Source organism: Colletes latitarsis, chromosome 2, assembly GCF_051014445.1.
Source record: "Colletes latitarsis isolate SP2378_abdomen chromosome 2, iyColLati1, whole genome shotgun sequence".
NCBI classification, from domain to species: Eukaryota; Metazoa; Arthropoda; class Insecta; order Hymenoptera; family Colletidae; genus Colletes; species Colletes latitarsis.
Window position 1 is genome coordinate 10,805,461 of NC_135135.1, and position 20,467 is coordinate 10,825,927.

General features: G+C 34.6%; 1 protein-coding gene across 1 annotated transcript in view; it reads left to right on the forward strand.

Annotated features, from left to right (window-relative positions):
- Nucleotides 1–20,467, forward strand: part of LOC143348080 (Kv channel-interacting protein 4) — a 106,001-nt gene that overhangs the window by 60,428 nt on the left and 25,106 nt on the right. The window contains exons 2-3 of the mRNA XM_076777906.1: nucleotides 11,352–11,647; nucleotides 17,034–17,363. Of these exons, the coding sequence (XP_076634021.1) occupies nucleotides 11,352–11,647; nucleotides 17,034–17,363 (626 nt within the window). The remainder of the gene's footprint in view (nucleotides 1–11,351; nucleotides 11,648–17,033; nucleotides 17,364–20,467) is intronic.

The following is a 20,467-nucleotide window of genomic DNA, read 5'->3' on the forward strand; positions in this document are numbered from 1 at the left end:
GTAAAACAATATTTCTTTTTGGAAAATCCATAAATATGTATTAGTAACAATTTATAAGCTACAGAACATTGAAAGGAAATTTATTGTAATTATTTATTTCAATTTAGTCAGAATTGGATGCTTCTGATGATACACATTCGTGATACACTGTTATATTATTAAATAATGAAACAATTTAATGTGGTAAATAGTTATATTTCTAAAAACATCATTCTAGAGTTAATAAATTGCAAAATAAGATGTTCACAAAGCATTGTGTTTCACGTTTCACTGAGCTCTAAGGTGAATCCCTCAAACTGGAATAGAAATGTTCAATTTACGAATCACGTCCAGAGTTCATTTTAAGAATCATCATTGCACAGTGCTTCTTACAAACGCCCCTTGATTATCGATGAACTCTCGCATAAGAGAGTAAAATCCAATTGCATCCGGCATCACCATTACATTACCATGCAGACATCAATTACAACTTGCACTATATAATCCCAACTTCTCTTAACAGCTCGTTAATCTCTAATGCGTCGAATTTCGCACAACCCGGGATAAATATTACACATGTACATCGTACGAATGATAATCGAGACCGACGTCTGAAGGCTCTGGAAGCTTCCATTCCCCGAGGATTCTTCGCGAGCGAACCAGAATGTCCTTTGGCGTAGGCGGTGAGAGCTGCGCATGAATAGGACAGCCACAACGTGCATGCATACTGTGTTCGAGGCGATTCCATGCTGTTGTTAGAGACGGGCTAATTTATGCGCGGTAAATCGGTCAGATACGGTACCACGAAATGCTGCACGATATAAGTTACGTGCATGTAAAGTATCTGTTATGTAAATCGTCCAACGAAATGTCTAAGGTCCACGCGCGCGGTACCTCTGTCTTCTTCAGCGTGGCTGAAAATTATAGGCTGTTAGTTTGGAGCGGTCTATCCACAGGCGGGACACTGCCACGAACCTAGAAGATTTGTTGGAGGTGGCGGCCTGTCTTCCTTGCTCGACCTCCGCGATAGACAAGTTCGGTTCCCGGTCTCGACCAGGGTCGACTTTGTTCGCAACGCGTTCATAAATCCTCCAACTTTAAAGCCGGGCTCACAGCGAGAACGTAAGACGCGACGCGAGACGATGCAAGCTGAATAATTTCAGCGGCTAATGTCCGAGATTTTCGGAATGAGATTCGTGCAACTCCAAAACAGCATCAATTTATTTCTATTTATTATGTTGATATTTTGACGTCTTCGTGAAATTTCTAAATACAAATTGGATAACTGAATGACACACGTGACCAAAGTCTCACAGTTATAAGAGTATATTTTCATTTCTCAGGAAGATGCATAGTGATTTCTTTTTAAATAACACAATGTGAAAGTTCTTTACTTTTTGTTAGTGGAATCTTCACTAATGTATTTGTGAGGTTTCGGAGATTAAAATAAGACCAAACACGATATAATTTGGATCATATTTGCGTATTTAACGAGCAATAAACAATTAATATTTATTAGTAAATGTCATTAAAATTATATGTTTAGTTTCATTTTAATCGGACAAATCTCAGAAATACGATGGTGGAAGTAAAAACAAGCTTCATCTTTCACTTATCCAATCGAAATTGACTCACAGTTATCCGAGCGTTGCTGTAACCCGTAGAATTCCAAGGTTTGTTGACAAGTCCCATAGCAATTCAATTATAAAAACCTTTTGATTATTATTTTTGACCAAGAATCTTGATATCACATTTGTGGTCTCTTTCTAATTAAAACAAGACTAAACACGACATATACTTTCCACTATATTTACATATTAAGTTTGTGAAAACATCTGTAATTAAAATATAATCTTAAACTAATAATTGTTTAATGTACGTCAATGTAGTTATTCGAAAATTTATGTAATACTCCATTAGTCCATTACTTTTTAAATGCTTTAAAGAAAAATTGATTTTCATTTACCAATTTGGTAAAAATCAACATTAATTGAGATTGAGAGTCCACTTAAGGGTTAATAATACTGTGTTTAGTCTTATTTCAATCATATTTGGAATATCACAAATGTGAAAGTGAAATTTTCCTTGGAAAATAGCTCTTAATAAAAAAGATTTTACTATCGTATCATCTTCAGGATTGCTCCACCCACGCGCACATATTGACTTTTTTTATGATTAAAATTTTACATTCAAAAATCAACATTAACAGCGTTCCGATGCTTTCTGTTGCCAGATTTAGAAGAAACAGAAGTTACTATAGTTAAGAACATCTACTTTTAATGTGTTGTTTGAACGTACGAACGCATCGTAATCTGTTATTTCTTTTCCCCCCGCGAATGTTCTTCAGTTTGTTGTCCCCTACCTCCATTCCCTTTATTGTTTCCACCATTTCTTCCTTTCTGCCGTTATCTTCCCCTTTGATCGTTTCCCCAATCGCCAACAACACCATTGGAGAACCTGCATTGGAAACTCTTCGAGAATCCAGGAAGAAGATTGGGAGGAAAGAAAAGTGGCCCATCGCGATGGCCGTGCGGTAGAATTCAGAGTGGAAACTGGTAATATAAAGAGATAGTCGTTCAAAAGGATGGGAATAGGTATTCGAGAAAGGAATAAACCTTACAAGACCACCACGATTGATCGAATATTTCATTCTTCTGGCATAGAAGTCTCTGGAACTTGTACCAACCAAATGGAGAAAGTGCGCAGGGCTTTCGGTAACTTCGTTACGCGCCCTTTTCTAAAGGGCTATTCAACCTTCCAATAATGATCTCCTACTTCGAACGTCATCGAGAAAAATTCTGTTTTGTCAGGTGTGCGAAAATAGAATCTGTGAAACTCGAAAACGACAGGGAACTCGTGAAGAATCGTGATTCATCGCGAACTCTTTTGCCTTCCAAAATAGCCCGTTTTCAAGGATCGTATTTGTTTCGAATGGTTGACGGTGATGTTCGGATACGTGTCTTCTTATTTTTCCTTTAAAGTCGCCAAGAAAAGCTCGAATTAAACCTTGTGTCCAATGTCGTTCTACTTCACTTGACGTCACTTCGTCCAATTAAATGTTTCCTCGAAAGTCGCGCGAAATTAAATGGATACAAAATCGATAACAGACGGTTATTTTAGGAGTCCAGAGTTGATAGTTATTAGGTTATTAAGATAAACGTCACGAATCGGAATAGATCGAAATCTGTTTAGTCGTAGACATAACAGGCTTCTGTGTCACTTTCGTCTCCCATCTGTCGTTCCCTTCGCCTTTTCCGTATGATATTGTATGTAGAAGGAGCACAAAGATGACGGTGTTCGTTAAAAATGACAGACACTTGCTCATTATTAAGGAATCTGCTGGAATTATCGATAAATCGTCTCTATTAACGAGCATTGAGATAGCTCGGAGATCAGAACGGACAATTTAGACTGGAACAGATTCACGAAGAATTGCTGATTTTAATCCTGACTTTACTCAAATGTCTCAAAAACTATGCATGATATTTGTTCTTGCGTCAAACTTGGAAAACCTTATTATGATCGCGTTTAATTTTTTAAGTTAGACCCTTAACATTTCATTAAATATTGTGTACCTGGCGTGAAAACATTTTTAAAACGATACTTATTTGTAAATTTCACAAAATAGAAAAATATTCTTCTTAACTCTCAAATATAAAACACGTACATTTTTAAATGCCTTTAGAAATTAGTTTTCATTTCTTAAGAGCAATTAAAAGAGGTAACCTTTAGTTTATTACTTAAAGTAAAGGAAATTTATTCGTATGGAATCGAGTTTCCTATCCAATGTTTGACTCTATAAGTTACGAAAGATATCCTTTTTTATACAAAACTACCCTTAAATGTACTTTCTAACTCATTTGTATCGTACGAAAAAAATTAAAAATATACCCACCATCGCCAAATTTCTTTTTACTGAATTTAAGTGCAATTATTTCAGAAAGTTTTACATATTTAATATTTCCCTAAAAATTTGTCCAACACGTTAACGAATTATATTTCTTCGCAGATAGAACTACCGATTTATAGGCGAATATTTCATGGAAATAATTGGACGAGTAGTAATTGTATAAAATATTTCAAAGTTTCTACCGTGTCGAAAATACTAAGTAAATTTTCAGGAAGAAATATATTTAAAGGAAACGATGTTGCTGAGCGTATTGCAAAATGCAGCAAAGAGTACTTTGCTAACAAAACAATGTTCAGCGAGATCGCTTGACTTAAACGTAATTAAGAACTTTTGGGAGAACTTACAAAAGTAGAAGACACGAGAGAAAGGCAATTTCAAACTGTAGACAATTTAAATATTTATGTTACACGTTCGTCGAATAAAAATAAAGGATTGTATAAATAATTATCGAAAAAGCTGAATGTTCCTATCTATCGAACATATTTTGAAATAAACGATCCCGAACGAAATATTAACACTAGATTTACGAACTGTTTGTACTGTTTGTACATCTATTTCTACTGAAATCTTTTGCATTGATAAGTACATTAAGTGTATTCGTATCATTTCATTAATCAAATTCAACTGAAGTATGAAATCTGAAAGTCGAATTGACCAGTTTCGTAAATCTAGCGTTAAATTGTAAATGATGATTTATATGGTATAAAAATTCTTTTTTAAAGAACCTATATTGCAAAATTGACGCCTACATCCATTGAAATATTACATTGGGAGGTTCTGGAATATCCACCTTATATTAAAAATTTTGTTTCATCAGATTTTTTTTATTTGGATCTTTCAAAATTATCCAAAGTTTACTTTAAGATAAGAATTCTTTTTTCTTAGTTAAACCCTGTTTCATATTTCATTAAAAAATTTCTAATGTTATTGTTGTAGTATTGCAAAATCTCTTTGGACAATTCTACATCGATTTGGGGTTTCAAAATAAAAATTTATTTACTCATATAACGAAAGTTGTAGTTGGGTGTATAATAAATAGCGGCATAAGTACGTTTTATAAGTAAATTATGTAGAATATAAAATTTTTTATTAAAACTGTATATTTACTTTTAATGAGAAGTAATTATTATAATTATTTACTATTAAATATGGAGGGGGTTTCGTAATATTAATGGCTGGATAGTTGGTACACGTGAATCAGAATTGGGCAAAATATAATATAATTACATTTGCTAAGATACGATAATATACATAATCACACTGTAAGTGCATTGTAATCACGCTGGAATTGCACGATAATTGGACAGTTATTACAAGCTTTAAAGATTTACGGTTATGATTACATCGCAATTAGACGACAATCGTAGTATGATTATACGAAATTATATTGTGACCATATTACATTTTGCCCAACTCTGCCACAGATACAATTATGACACAGATTATTCATATTATGAATATTTGAAAGAATCGATTTAACAGTTTTTCCAAAAGTATCACATACAAGTTTTTAAATGGCGTTCACAAAGTACATATCTTAATTCAATAGAAGATTTGTGGAATTCATTGAAATCTTTCTAGAAAAACGTCATAGTAGAGTTTTTAATAGGATTAAAACTAAAATTAGATCTAATTCAAAACAATTATCTTTCAAAACTTGTAAAACATGTCCCATGCTAATTATAATATTTTCGTAAATACATGTAATGTTCACTTAATTTTCTGTCATTACAATGAAATTAAAAAAAAAAATTGCAATTGGTTTTTTTACATATTTGACAAAATTATACTCAATTAATTTACGTATTAAATTGATCTTTTTATTTATCACGCGTGTTCGTTTAATTTTGTCCTCGACTCTATACGCCGACTATAGAAAACCGAGAAGAAGACCAGTACTTGACATTTAAAATACGCGTGGTAAACGCGTTTTCATACTATACAAATATAAAAAGCATCGTAACTGCCAACGAGTAATCTTGCTCGAACTTGTAGCTGGATTTCTTTTGATGCAATATTTATGAATCGTTTGCGTCTCATCTTGTGACCAGTTCTACTTCCTCCGTTCTTTTACCAAATTCTCAAAAAGTCCTGGAAATACTTCTACGCGCAGACTCGCGATAGTTCTTTTCTCGAGATGTTTTTTTCCTTTGTTCAGAAAAGGTACGACGAATCATTGGTAAAAGCGACGGTAGCCAGTCTCGCGAGAAGTTACTACAGCCATTTGCATTCCGAAAGGAATTACAGTCAATCCCACAAGTATTCATAAACTTAATGTAAAAGAAATTTACCAGACGAATGTCTTTATGATTTTATTAATTTGAAAAAATCGTTGATTCATAAATATTTCAATCGAAGACCTCAAGAAAGGAAACTTACAGGATAATAATTGTTCCGTCGATCAAAATTTTTTCGGTTACAAATAACGATTGGATTTCTGAAAGTTTCCTATCACGGAAAAGGGTTCTTTCTAAGGCGAGAATTTTGTATTTGACGTCGTAAAAAGCTGTTAAAGACAGCGGTTGCCCAGTTTCGATACTGACCCACATAACGCGGTTCGTATAAACCGCGACAGGTGTTTCGATGGTGATATTTCAGAAGTTAATTTAACTTTTGTTATCGTAACAAATATAAAATTGGATCCACTCGTTTTCGTTTATTTAAAAGAAAGTATAAGACTCTTAATCTTTAGCTTATTTGTGGAGGGTAAATTCCATTGGAGGAAAGAGAGTTTTATTTCTTAAGAAACATCCTTGAAAAATAAAAAATAAAAACTCTATTGTACTAGCAAATTAACTTCGATGTCAAAAATTCAGATTTCATTGATTTCATCGTGATGCAAAATGACATGCTATATCAACCAAGTTTATATGCCACATTATCATGCATTCAATTCTATATAGATTTTATTTTTTTAAATTGTTATGGACTTTAATGTAATGGCAAAAGAACAAATCAAAAAAAAGGAACAAAAATGTCACAAGCTAATGTGTCTTGTGTATCGACGCTACGATAAAGCATTAATGAAACGAAGAACATTTACCATTTTTGCAGCTCATTAAAATTTGTTCTGTCTTAAAAAGAAAAGAACAAAATGTCATAAGCTGTGTCTTGTGTATCGACGCTACGATAAAGTATTAATGAAACGAAGTCCATTAGTTTTACCGTGGCGAGTGGTAGTTCGGTTAACGCATCGTTAGGTCGTGAGAAGTCATTGCGAAAAAGAAGGAAGCGTACGAATGGCTTTTTTATCCCAGTGTATTTTAATTTTCTCGTGGAGCTCGCATTTTGCACATCCGGTCAATACGCTCGACTAATCGGAAAAGTATAATTAATTCTCGAGGTAAATGTTACAGTTGGCTAGCAATTCGCTGTTGATGACTCTTCACATCTTTCGTTCCGTTGTGCGCCCCAGATCTACTTCCACGACTTTCATTTCGCCCCGATGAATCCTCTGAAAGGCAGGGCATCCGTCTCCTCTGTACTTTCCCTTCTTGAACCGTTCGCCTCTCTACCGGAATCGAGACTAAGAGAATATACCTACAAAGTGCATAGTGCGCAAGGTCTTCTATGCCAAGTGATCTCGAAGATCTTCGCCCCTCGTGGTAGTTTTACGAGCGCTCTGACCCAGACTTTACCGTTTGGTCATAAGCCTTGTTCCGTCGGCACGAACAGAGAACACATTCACGCTTCGACGGGTCGAAATCTTAGGTCTTGCACTCTACAAATTAGCAAGGTAGTTGACCCAGTAGTCGATCGTGTTCCATACGCGAGATTTTACAATGCTCGGTTTGATTTCTTTATTTTCATTTCAACGCGGTGTCAACGCAGTAATATCTACGTTACGTTAACTCGACCCATAACTTCGTGACGAGTTTTGTAGTAAACGGATAAACGTTTTATCAAACTTTCTACGTTACGATTTGTTGGTCAGTTTAGTCGATAATATTTTGTAAAATCTAAATTTAACGTAATACGTAGAACGCAGGCAACATTTTCTACGTCAAACGTTAAATAAAAATTAGAATTGAAATAATAGGATAAAGTTACTTTTGTAATCCTTGATCCCTTGACGTACGATTTAATTCCAAATAATTTTTCAAACGTATACTATTTAATTTTGTTTGAATTTGTTCGTGCAAGAAATGACAGAAAGCATAAATTTGTTTTACGAATACCGCGTGAATGCAAAAATGTGTTAATTTTAATATATAAGACTTGATGACTAGTAGCCTCATGATTGTGAAACTTGACATCAAGAATTATAGTCAGATGCGTTATTGTGTGGCAAGGGTTTAACGATCGAAAGGCTCTGCTGTCGAGATATTATACTTGTATCGCGTAGAAAATGTAAGATTTCGCTATGAGGGCATGTAAAGAATTTAGTTTTCATTTCCAATTATTTATCGTTGAAGAATCATCGGAAGATGAATCCAGCATAGACGAGGATGTTCCTTTCTACGAAGCAATTAACATGTGCAATAATTAATTGCTGAAACTTCTTTGGGTGTATAACGTCAAAGTAAATTTAAAAATAAACACAGAAAACAGCATCAACAATAATAGTTGATATACTCATCGAGTAGAGGATAAAAGGCCCTTTAAAATGAGTGGTCGTACAAGTCGATAGCGAAATTAGATCCAGAGATATAATGATTTTTGTTTCAAGTCGATCGCGTGGTTAGTTTCAGAGATATAAGGGTTCGAAGCGTTTGTTTACGTCGCAAGGTCAATGAACTCACTACGGCCTCGGCAAGGTCGTTGACCGCCGTAGTAAATAGTAAACACTACGTCACTCGGTCACGTTCGTCACGACGCACGTACGAGAGAGAAATCCGACGCGTTAGACAAAGACAAAGATAGTTTAATTAAAAAAATTTTAAAGGGGAAGCTTTGTAGCTTCTAGTGATGGCTCAGTTATGCAAAAAATATGAGTAGATTCAAAATTTCACATGTGTAAAATTTGTGTATTTTTAGTACGCGTTGATTTATTAAAATATTACAGATTGTAAATTATTTGAATTTGTAACGATTCTATTAAAATGTTTTTTTTTTATATGTTCCACAGTTTCAGGGGTTTCACTAATTACTAAAGAAATTTGTAAATAATATGTGTTAACACTTCTGTTTCTCCTTTTGAACGACTCATGAACTAATATTCAGTCAGACCAAACTTGTCTGAAGTATTTTAGAATTCTTATAAAATGAGAGGACTATTATTTATTTATTATATAACGTGTACATTTGTATTTCATGCACTAACAGAACGTTTCAATGTTGACACGTAATAATTATTTTATAGTGTGACCTCGAATTAAATGTTAACTAAATCGAGGACTTGCTGTAGTTTTATTGATTGCAATTGTTTATGTACGAGAAACTAATATATATGTATTTTGGATTGTTTCAGGAACTAACGTAACACAAAATCAACTCGAAGACTAATCTAACGTAAATTTCGAGTCTACGCGCTATGATAATCCTGAAGATTCCACCGCATTGGCTTAAATTCGTGAAAGTATTTTGTAACTAACCTATCACGTAAATGAAAAATCGTGAATTCCGGTTCGAATTAACGCATGTATATCTAAATAACTAACGCATCGTGGGTTCCGGATATCCGATCGGCGGAAACAATACCTTCAGAATCAATTTAAATATTCTATCTCTGAAGAGAGGAAACAACGTGGTTGTACGCAAGAAAGGGTAAGCAACGAAGTCGAAAAATTCCATTTCCTCGACGTCCCAATTTCACGTCGAGTCGTTCCATTTTTGCAATGAAAATTAAAAGCGGAACCAGTTTGCCCTTTATTACAAGAATCGTACACGAAGGCTAAATGAAACGTCGTCATGCTTATCTTTTCACCAATTTTATTGTCATTTAGTATCCAAGTCTTTTCATTTAGTAAATATTAATGCAACGATTCTATAAGCTATTATTCGAATTAGATAAAATTAAACAAACTTCTCAAATAAGATAGAACTTAAAATGAAGGCTTTTTGTTTAAAGTATCCCATGTGTCAAAAAGTTAATTCTTCGAGACGAAGACTAAACAGGATTTGACAGTTAAAAGTAAAATACCAAAACGTTTTATTTTAGGAATAAATTCTGCGAAAGGCACGTATGCACCTCTTTGTCCAATCTCTGTGTAACATTAGAGAATTCAAGATCTAAGAAATCGAATATAAAAATTATTTGCATTCGGCGACGACTTCGAATAGGATAAATTCGCTCAAATTCCCTGTTTTTAAACAGCCTTGTAGAAACTCAATTTGCTGGCTGGTCTCAATGGATCCAGAAGGCGTCCTTTTACATTGCAATCCCCATAAATTATTGACTATTCGCCGCGAATTCCATGAGTGCGAGTTTATCCGGTCGGCAGTTACGAAAAAAGTAGAGACGTTGGTATGCAATCGATCAATTCCGAATTCGTAGTGGCAAGTAATGTTGGTAATCCTAAGAAGAAAATACAAATAAATTCAAATTCTTATTCGTGACAAACGTACTATAATTTGCACGAATTATTAGATTGTCGAGTCCATAATTAAACATTTAAATCGTTACTGTTCTCTTAAAATGAAACTTCCTTAATCGCAATAGTTCCATTCGATTCCATAAAATATTAAACTATACATACAGAATGCAGTTAATTTTACTACGGAATATGATTTGTTTCTCACAATTTGGGAATATATCTTGTGTACGACTCGTGTTTGTCGCGTTTGGATAGTAATTTAAACTCTATATTATGGAATAAAGGATTAGGTTCATATTTTGGGGGGTTTCAGACCACCAGTGTCATCTAAACGAATAGTGTTTATAGAAATTGCAAAGAATTGTCAAAAATATAAATATAACAGAAGTCAGAAAATTCAATATCGAGTTAGATTGGCTGGATCAAAATATGGTTCGAGTTCGATTAACCCTCTATGGGCCGAATTCTTTTCTTAATTTTAAATTTCAGTGGGTGATTTTAGAAGCCAAAATAAGACGAAAATCAAGAATACCAATTTGTTGATCGAAGCTCCGTTTAAAAGTTATTAACGTTTAAAGTACCGCTTGTAGAACGTCAATCTACGAACAGCTGCGTGCGCGTGACAGTGGTTCTCAGTCACAAAACTGTAAAGCGCTGTTCGCAGATTGCCGTTCTACAAGCGGAACTTTAAACGTTAATAACTTTTTAACGAAGCCTCAATCACGAAATTGGTATTCTTCATTTTCGTCTCATCTTGGTCTCTAGAATCTCCCATTAAATTAAAACGATATGTTTTTATAAAATCCTATGTAATTAAGACGTATACGTCATCTTGTGAAGAAACTAAGATTATTTGGTTAAACATCGTTAAAAGTTACACGGTAGAGGGTTAACGTAGCGTGGCGTTTAACGCGTTAATTGTCCCGTAAACCGATCGAAAGATGAAGAAAGACTACGGGAAATGGAAAAAACGAAATTGATTGCAGGATATTTCGAAGAAGCCTGCGACTGCGGCATCAGGAGATCGCGGAGCTCTCCTCTAAAAGAAGGAGCTCCGCGCAAGAAAGGGCACGCAAACGTACCCCTGGGCCCGCCGTGGTGTTGTCCGCCGGGGGTGGCGGTGGCAGCGGGGGTGGAGGTGGGTGCAGACGGCGTGACTTGGAACGACGTGGGGCTGGCGGTCGGGAGGCCCCGTGCCTTGCCACCATCAGCTCCCCTGTTGCTGGGAGCGCAGGGGGTTGTGGCCCTGTTGTGGGGCTACCCTCCTATAAAAAGCGTCAAGGTATCTTCTTCGTCCCCCATGAGAAACGTTACTTTGCTGGAACTTTTATTGGAGTAATAATCTGCACTATTTTCAAATTATTTGACACTATTTGACGCGATAGTATCTTTTCAATATTACCCTGAACACAACCTCAAATTCATATATTCTATTTTTATACGATAGGGGATCCTATTTAGTGAAACTACAAGCATTTGTTTTGGACAATTACTTATTGAGATATATTCATGTTTTATAGAAAAAGATACGAACGTGCTTACATCCCATTTTACCACTGCTTCCGTTTTTAATTAAGCGTGCTGTTCTTTTATTTATCGTTTGCTTAATAAATGTCGTAACACGAAGAATTTCCTATCATAAAAAGTCGTGCCACAGAACTGTGCATAAAAAAAAAAATAGGGTAAATTCTGATACTAAAACTACGATTTTAATACGGTAATTTTCACGTTACTTATATTTCCAACAACAATTTGCAGAGTAGGGAAACAATTAACACTACCGAAATGGTCTAAATGACCTATTCATAATTTCTAATAAAAATTTTTTAAAATTTAGTTTGCTAGATTTTTGAAAATTTACCATAGTTTCTTATAAGAGAATGAATAAACATTTATTTTCATTATATTATACGTTTCTTCAAGTATCTATCGTTTTAATTTCCTTGGTGCAAATGAAAGCACCATAAGTGTAGGTGGTTCTAGTATTAATAACGAAAGAATACAATACAAATTTTAAATAATCCAAAAATCGACTTGATACTTGGAATTTTAAACGTTTTTAAATAGGTGAATATTAACAACAAAATACACGGTGTTACTGACTCTAAAGTTAGAAATAAAGATACTTCCGTGCTCTAAATTCTACTAACAATAAGTCAAACTTAGGACAACTGAATAAAAAATATCGACAATACTATTATTGAAAAATGCATGTCTTAGAGTGATATAAAAATACGTAATAAATATTGAGCTGGTTATTATAAATATAGCCACGCAAAGAGAAGTAATAAAATAAGTGCATAAATACTGTGCAAATAAAGTGGAAATTTTGTCCTTCTTTATTCAAAATAAAACACGAAAACATTCGTATAAGCCATTCAATTTTCACAAAAAAATGAATTTTGACTTCATAAAAGATAGACTCTCATAATTACTATACTATTATACTATTATTTATTTACTGGAACGAAAGAAATGAAGATAGAAGATATATAATTTCTTGAAACACACACAGTTAATAACCACCCAAATAAATAGATACAGATAGGAGATTATTATTCCAATAAAAATGTCCTCACAAGTATACGAATACGAAATTGAATAAACATTTCTTCATTAGCTATTAGACCCATAAAGCTTCATTCGAATCTGCTTTCAACATTAAACGTCTAGTGAAAATATCAGTTCTCATACTGGAAAAATTTAATTGTGCCAAAACTCATATTTTTCCAATATTTAAAAAATTTAATACATTTCATTGAACTTATTAACCAATGGAAAATAAAAACTATGCAAGAATATACCTTTTATGTACTTTTGCGAAGGTGTTGAGATTATTGTTTAACGACAATGGTGTTTTAATCGTAACGAGAACATTGAAATCTTACGTTGATCGAAATGCACACGAGATGAATGTATATAATACTATGTAAACGTATTATTATTGTAAAAATGTGTAATCCTTCCCCACTATTCAATCAAAATATTTTTCCGTTTCCAAGAAGGGAAAAAGTCCCCTGAGCAAACATAAGCGGAATAAAAGTTTCAGTAAATACGCCTCATTTTATAGCTGTTTTCTTAGAACAGAAAAGTTAATAAATACTACTCTATCGGAACTAACGAAACATTTTAAATTTAACGTCAATTTATAGGACGCAACCATAAATATTCATTGTATTTGGTGACGCGAGATGCTCTTATTGTTAGATAAAGCTTAAACATCTTATTCCATGTCACAGCATAAGTAGGTCACCATGGTGATTCTGCACGTGTGTATCTGACATTTATAGTGGACACGTCCAATCGTGATTAGCAAGCTTACGTAATTACACAGTAAATCGCTATATCATTACATTATCTAACACGGAGTTGGACAAAATTTAATCATATTGACAAACACGAATGATGATTAATATTTGCTTCGTTCGCAATCTTGCTATACGATCGACCTCTGTCTGTAAAGCACCCTTAAGGAAGGGGTTGAAAGGAAGAACTTGCTGTGCAATCCTTGTAAATTCAAACTTCGTTTCTTTGCAGATTTTTTAGAAAATGGGGATCAGTTTTTATTCATCCTTTCCAGCAATTTAGCACTTCGTGAAAGTTATACAGTTATTGGCGAATTATGTGGACAAAAAGATATTAGAATCTCTGAACGTATCATGGATAATAATTTCAAGCATTTTCTGAAATTCTGAGCATTGAAAAGTCAAAATAATTCATGCCTGTGTACTACATGCAAATTTTTAAAAAGAAAGATAACATTGCAGAATTAACAATTTGGATATTTCAATGAATCTCGAGAAATGTTAAAAAATAAGGTAAAATTAGTTGAGAAACGATCTATATCTTGTCCAACGAGACGAGACGATCCGTTTTATAACTTGGGTGGTTACCTTTGAAAAAGTACAATCGAGTACGAAAATTTAAGAGACTTATTCTACAGAAGATACGCGTACCATTCAGAATTTTTAATGCCTTTTACACACGCGATGGGTGAAACTCAGAGAAATCGAATCGAGATACGTTGACCGGGGTTGAATTTAGTGTCCTACTTAACGCACAACTTCTAAGCCAAACGTAAGAAGATACAGTCCACGAACGGAGTCAAGAAGCGTTCTCCTTATCAAATGGCACTTCTCAGGACAGTTCTCGACAGCTCTCGACAGTACCCGAGACCTGATTCGAGAGTGCGTCAGATTCGGAAGCCTGAGTTTCGCTGCGGGGGTGGGGCAGGCTCGAGGACTTCAGCACTTGTGCGCGGGCAGAAACTTTCATGCAAATAAAATAAAATTTTTGACGGATTTATTTCGAGTGAACTTATTCGACGGATAACATTTTCATCTTTATCCGCGTCCGTGTACCTCGTATTCCGTATAAGGTCTCCCAGCATCGATGATACAATGAGGGGTTAATTCTACATGAAAAAAAAACAAAACAAAAATGAAGAATAAGAGTTTTCGATTTACGAGATAATTGAATTTAATTGTCACACGAAAATGTGTGAAATATTTAGCTTTTCGTCGTATTAGGCTTTAAGATAGTGTAAACAATTTCTTTCTTTTATTATGAATTATTAAATCAAAGAATTTTTCTTTTGAGGCCATATCTATCTAGATTTTGTTTCATGTTGTAATGCATCAACAAATAAGATTTTACTTCGATTATTTTATCGAATCCAAATGCAATGTATTTTATTTTAAAAAGTCATGTGCAATTCTCGAGTGAATTTCATAAAATCTCCCTATTCACCTCGGTGCATTTCGTTCAAAATTAATAGTTATACTCGAAGAAGGATTATAAGATATTTGAGAAACTGTATTTTATAGATTCTATCAACTCCTTTAGCGATAACATTTAAAATATTTCGATTCCAGATTTGGGAATACCGTGGAAAATTTAATAAAAATTGAACCGTATTAGTTTCATTTAAGCTAGTTTAAGTCTCGGAACGAAGCGGAAAATATTGAATATTTCCACGATACGTCGATTTGAGAAACGAAGTATGAAAAGCGGACAAAAAGCGATTCTAAGGGATATCTATAGCGGAACGTTAATTGAACTTTTTCATCATCGTGAATTCTTCAAAACCTGTGTCGTGGAAATTCGAAACTAAAACTAAATTACGGGCCGATGGCATTCTAACGCGATTCCAGTGTTCTCGTTAACAATTCATTTACTTTTACGCGACCCTCTGAACAGGATCCTCATTCGCGATTTACCCGAAACGTTAATATTTCATGAACGAAGGCTTAGTTTAAACTCGTTACGGTCCTAATGTCTTTGTTGCGTCGTTCTAAGTGACTACAACTATACTAACGGGAGTTTTGATAGAAGTTATGTCAGTATTGCGAAGTAACATGTACCCTTCCTACCCTCAAACTATCTTCACCGTGCATTGTTACGCGCGAATCAGGAAACATAAACGCTGTGCTTCGAGTTTGAGCTGACCGAAGTAAATTTTGGAAAATAAGCTAAACAGGAGTAAGAAAACTAGGGGTCAGAGTATAATAATAACTCTGTTACGTATAATGGAGACAAATTACGCAACATTCGGGAGAGAATAAACGGGAAAATCGATAAAATTTAATTTCTCGCGCCTACATTGCAGGAAACACGAAAGTAAAAAATATGCGATAGCAATTATAAAGAGTGCTGCGCTGAAAAATAAGTAGAACATAATGAAATATAATTTTGCTCGAGTCCTCGTTTTCAGGAAACGGATCGAATTTTTTAGTGAGATTTTTGTGTAACTTTTGGATCATAAAAGATGTCGCAGTGAACGTTGAGCTGAAAAACATTGAGAAATAATACTTTCGTGTTTTGAAAAGATTTTTCTATATTTTTTAAAGCTAATTGACCTAAAAAAGTGTTGGAAACTTAGTTTGTATGATCCATTATAAATGAGCAATGCTTTCAGTATTGATAAATTACAGAATTTGTTGCCTTGAAAGCATAGTTCACATTGAAAATATAGCAATAATGTATATATTATAAAATATTATAATATGGAAAGAATAATAAAAGAGTGACATTAAAGATTCACTTACAGAATGAAAATCTTGATCGATGAATTAAATTTAATAATTTTTATAAGACTGCCTAATATATGTACATATTATAATACATTTAAAATTTTGTTGCACAAATTTCGGAATCAACGTAAATATACTCATCTTCTAAGTGTTAACTTATGTAAATAGTCCGTGCACAAAAAGGAATAGAGAATTAATAGTTAGACATTGTTAAATATATTTCTAAGTTAGAACAAGATACAATTTTAAACAAACTAATTTTCATTAAATCGTGTTAGTTTCTTCAGTTTTGAAGTTGATGGACTATTCGGAAACAAATTCAGAAGTTTCAATAATATAAGAAGGCTAATTTTTTGGCAAAATATCACTAAATTCTTCGATATGGACTACTCTGCGCCTATGGCATCGCACTTAGGGAATGGTACGAGGACTTTCGTGAATGATTGTGTGCGTTTCGCGCTTCGAAACCAATATTAATCTTTCGAGAATGGTGATTGAAACGGTAATAGTTTTTGGGTAAATCGCAAGCCTGATTCCTCAACATTTCCAGTAGATTGCGTGCGAAATTCATGCGACCTGGTAGCACAGTTTTGGAAATTTCATCGTTTAAACGTAACTCGGCATAAAATTCTGAAGGTAGCGGTGCCGCCTGGGGTCGAAGTAGTCGTGGACGTGACAGAGGTCGCGGGGGCGGCGCGAACCTATTCGGTTCAGGCGTCGCCCCCGCGAATTACGCTCCAGGACTGCCGGGTGTAGCGCCTGAGCTACGGGAAGTCGTGAATATTCTTGGTGAGAGGAACCAAGTTGGCACACTCACCGGCGTGGGACCACCGCCGGGAACCTTGGACAACGATGGTCAAGGAGACGAAGAAGAAGGCACCTCCACGAAAAGACCACCCAGATCCCTCTACAGAAGGCTGATCAATTACATTCGCCAAGCTTGGACCGGTGTGAAATTCGCTCTTGGTAAGTGAATAACTTCATTACACTCCTAAATACATATTTGAAAGATTACACACACTAATGCATAGCCACCTTGTATATGAGATCTGGCGCCTCGTATAGCTTCGGGAATTCGAGGAAGAAGTAGTTGATTCTAATGGTCTCCTACAATAGTCAATCTACAAGTATTTCATTGAGTATTACATAGAGCTCATGGATACCTACAAAAATGTATTGAACATTTCCGTACAGCGTCAAAGAAATTCGTTAAAAATCAAAATCGAATTTTTAAGAAAAATCGACAGGTGTCTAAAATTTTCGGTGAAAAAAAAAATTTCCAAATCGTTCTGAAAAAATTATTTTTACTTGTGGGGATCAATTACGAACATTTTTGGTGGAGTGACATAATCCCGAAATCCTACGCACTTTCGAGAAAAAAATTCATTACCGAAAATTACTTGTCTGACCATAGCATTGATATGTTTCACTGAAATTTCATGCGTATGTTTAAAACATCATAACTTCTGAACGGATTGGACGATTTTAATGTTTAAAAAAGCAAACGACGCGTATTTTAATGAAGAATATGTAGAAATTGCAAAAATATTCGAAAAGTTGGTCCTTGACCCCGAAAAGTGAGAAAACCCCATAAAAATGGTCCAATTTTCAAATAGCCATAACTCCTACAGTTGTGAATATATTTCAATGAAACCTTTTTCTGAAGTAGAGCTCATGGGTACCTACAAAAAAGTATTGGACAACTTTTCTGTAAGGCATCAAACAAAATTCCTAAAAATGAAAAAGGAATTTTTAAGAAAAATCGACAGGGGGTAGGTGCCTAAATTTTTCGTCGAAAACAAAAATTTTCAATTAATTTTGAAAAAATTATTTTCGGTTGCGGGGATCAATCACAATCATTTTTGGTCAACAGACATACCCCGGAAATCCTACCCCCTTTCTACAAAAAAATTCAAGAAGGTGTGAAATTTTTCGACGGAAAAAAAAAATTTAAAATCGTTTTGGAAAAATTATTTTCGGTTGCGGGGGTCAATTACAATTATTTTTGGTCAACAGACATACCCCCGAAATCCTAACCATTTTTGAGAAAAAAATTCCTTACCGAAAATATAATTTCAGGCCAAAAATGCTTCCCGTAAATTTCATGCGAATCTTTAAAACGTCATAACTTCTGAACGGATTGGACGATTTTCATGTTTAAAAAAACAAACGACGCGTATTTTGGTGGAGAATATGTACAAATCGCAAAAATATTCGAAAAGTTGGTCCTTGACCCCGAAGAGTGAGAAAACCCCTATAATAATGGTCCAATTTTCAAACGTCCATAACTCCTACAATAGTGAATATATTTCATTGAAATTTTGGGAGAAAGAAGAACTCATGGATACGTAAAGAAAAGTATTAGCCAACTTTTCTGTAGGACGTCAAACAAAATTATTAAAAATGAAAAACGGATTTTAAAGGAAAATCGACAAGGGGGTAGGTGCCTAAATTTTTCAGCGAAATTGAAAAGTTTCAAATCACTCTGGAAAAATTATTTTCGATTGCAGGGGTCAATTATAATTATTTTTAGTGAATAAATACATCCCCGAAATCTTACACACTTTCGAGAAAAAAATTCAAGTAAGTGCTGAGATTTTTCGGCAAAATTGAAAAATTTAAAATCATTCTAAAAAAATTATTTTTGATTTCAGGGGTTAATTACAATCATTTTCGATGAATACATGTATCCCCGAAATCCTACGCACTTTCGAGAAAAAAATTCTTTACCGAAAATATAATATCTGACCACGACTCGATGATTCCCCTGAAATTTCATGTATATGTTTAAAGAATTGTAACATAAAACGTAACATAATCAGAAAACTATTTATTCTCGAGTTTTTAAATAAAATTCCGGGTCGATGGGAGGTTTCGTGGATCCAACCAGGCCGCAACGTTAATTTATTCCACGCACGTAGTCAAAATGCTCACCGCCAGAGTATGATTTTACGTTCGGAAATCAAGCAGAATAAACTCCAGGTCGGATGTACGTTTCTTGAAGTTCGTGCCAATTCATTGCATTCTCTATCGTTTCCGTGAGCTGCATGCCATTTAGCGACTGGAACACATTTTCCTGAAACATGTGAGTCTCCTGAGCTTCTGTTACGTCGGAGTTCCGGAGGCACTCGCGTGTTTTACCAGGCATTTATGTTGCATGATTCAAACGTGTTTCTTGGTAGGTACGTGCGCATTCGCCACTCTTCTACGTGTCTCGAAGATTATTATGTTCAACTTCACCTTCAATCGTTCCTTTTTCGATACTTTCGCGAGTGACTATCATTGCCGTGGGCTTTCTTCGATCTCCCTTGCCAGCACCATATGGTTATCGGCTCCGTTTAGGTATTGGGATCGCTTCTGAATGTACCGTATTTAAATAAAACTGAGCGAAAAACTTGACTTGCCTACGCGGATAACCATAAATTGATGAGTCAAAAATTTATTAGGTCGTCAAATTGACGAGGATTAAGTTTAAAAAATTATTCCTTAAATGCAATTCAATTTGTTTCTTCTATCTTTTATTAATTTCTGTTTTTTATTATTGGATGTTTAAAACACGAAAGTTTATTAGTTTCTTAACGATATTATATAGTTTTATTTAATGTCACCTTCTATGGTAATTTTCGATTCGTCTTAAGCGAGCTGCCATACCAAAAATAATGGCATTTAACTTAACCGACTAACGCGCTTTTCGACTGATATTAGACACGTTCCTGGTCAGTAAAAGATAGCAGGCGATGCACTTTCTATAATTGAAGCCACCGATTTGCCAGTAGTAGTTTCTACGGATGGACTTGCCGCGGAACAAACTGCTGACGACGAATTAAAAGCAACTCTCTGCGGCACCATATTCTTGGAACTCGGAGAATTTAATCTTTCCGGAGAAAAATTTCTTTTATTTTGTAACTCTCGTCCTGGAGAGATTACTTCGTACATTTCTAATATTATGAAACAAATTATTGATGCTTTCCATGAAATCGAAAGATCTACTCGTTATTTTATTATAACATAATGAAAAGTTTGGAAACCGTTTAGGAGAATATTAACACTGGCAAAAATATTAGTTTCCT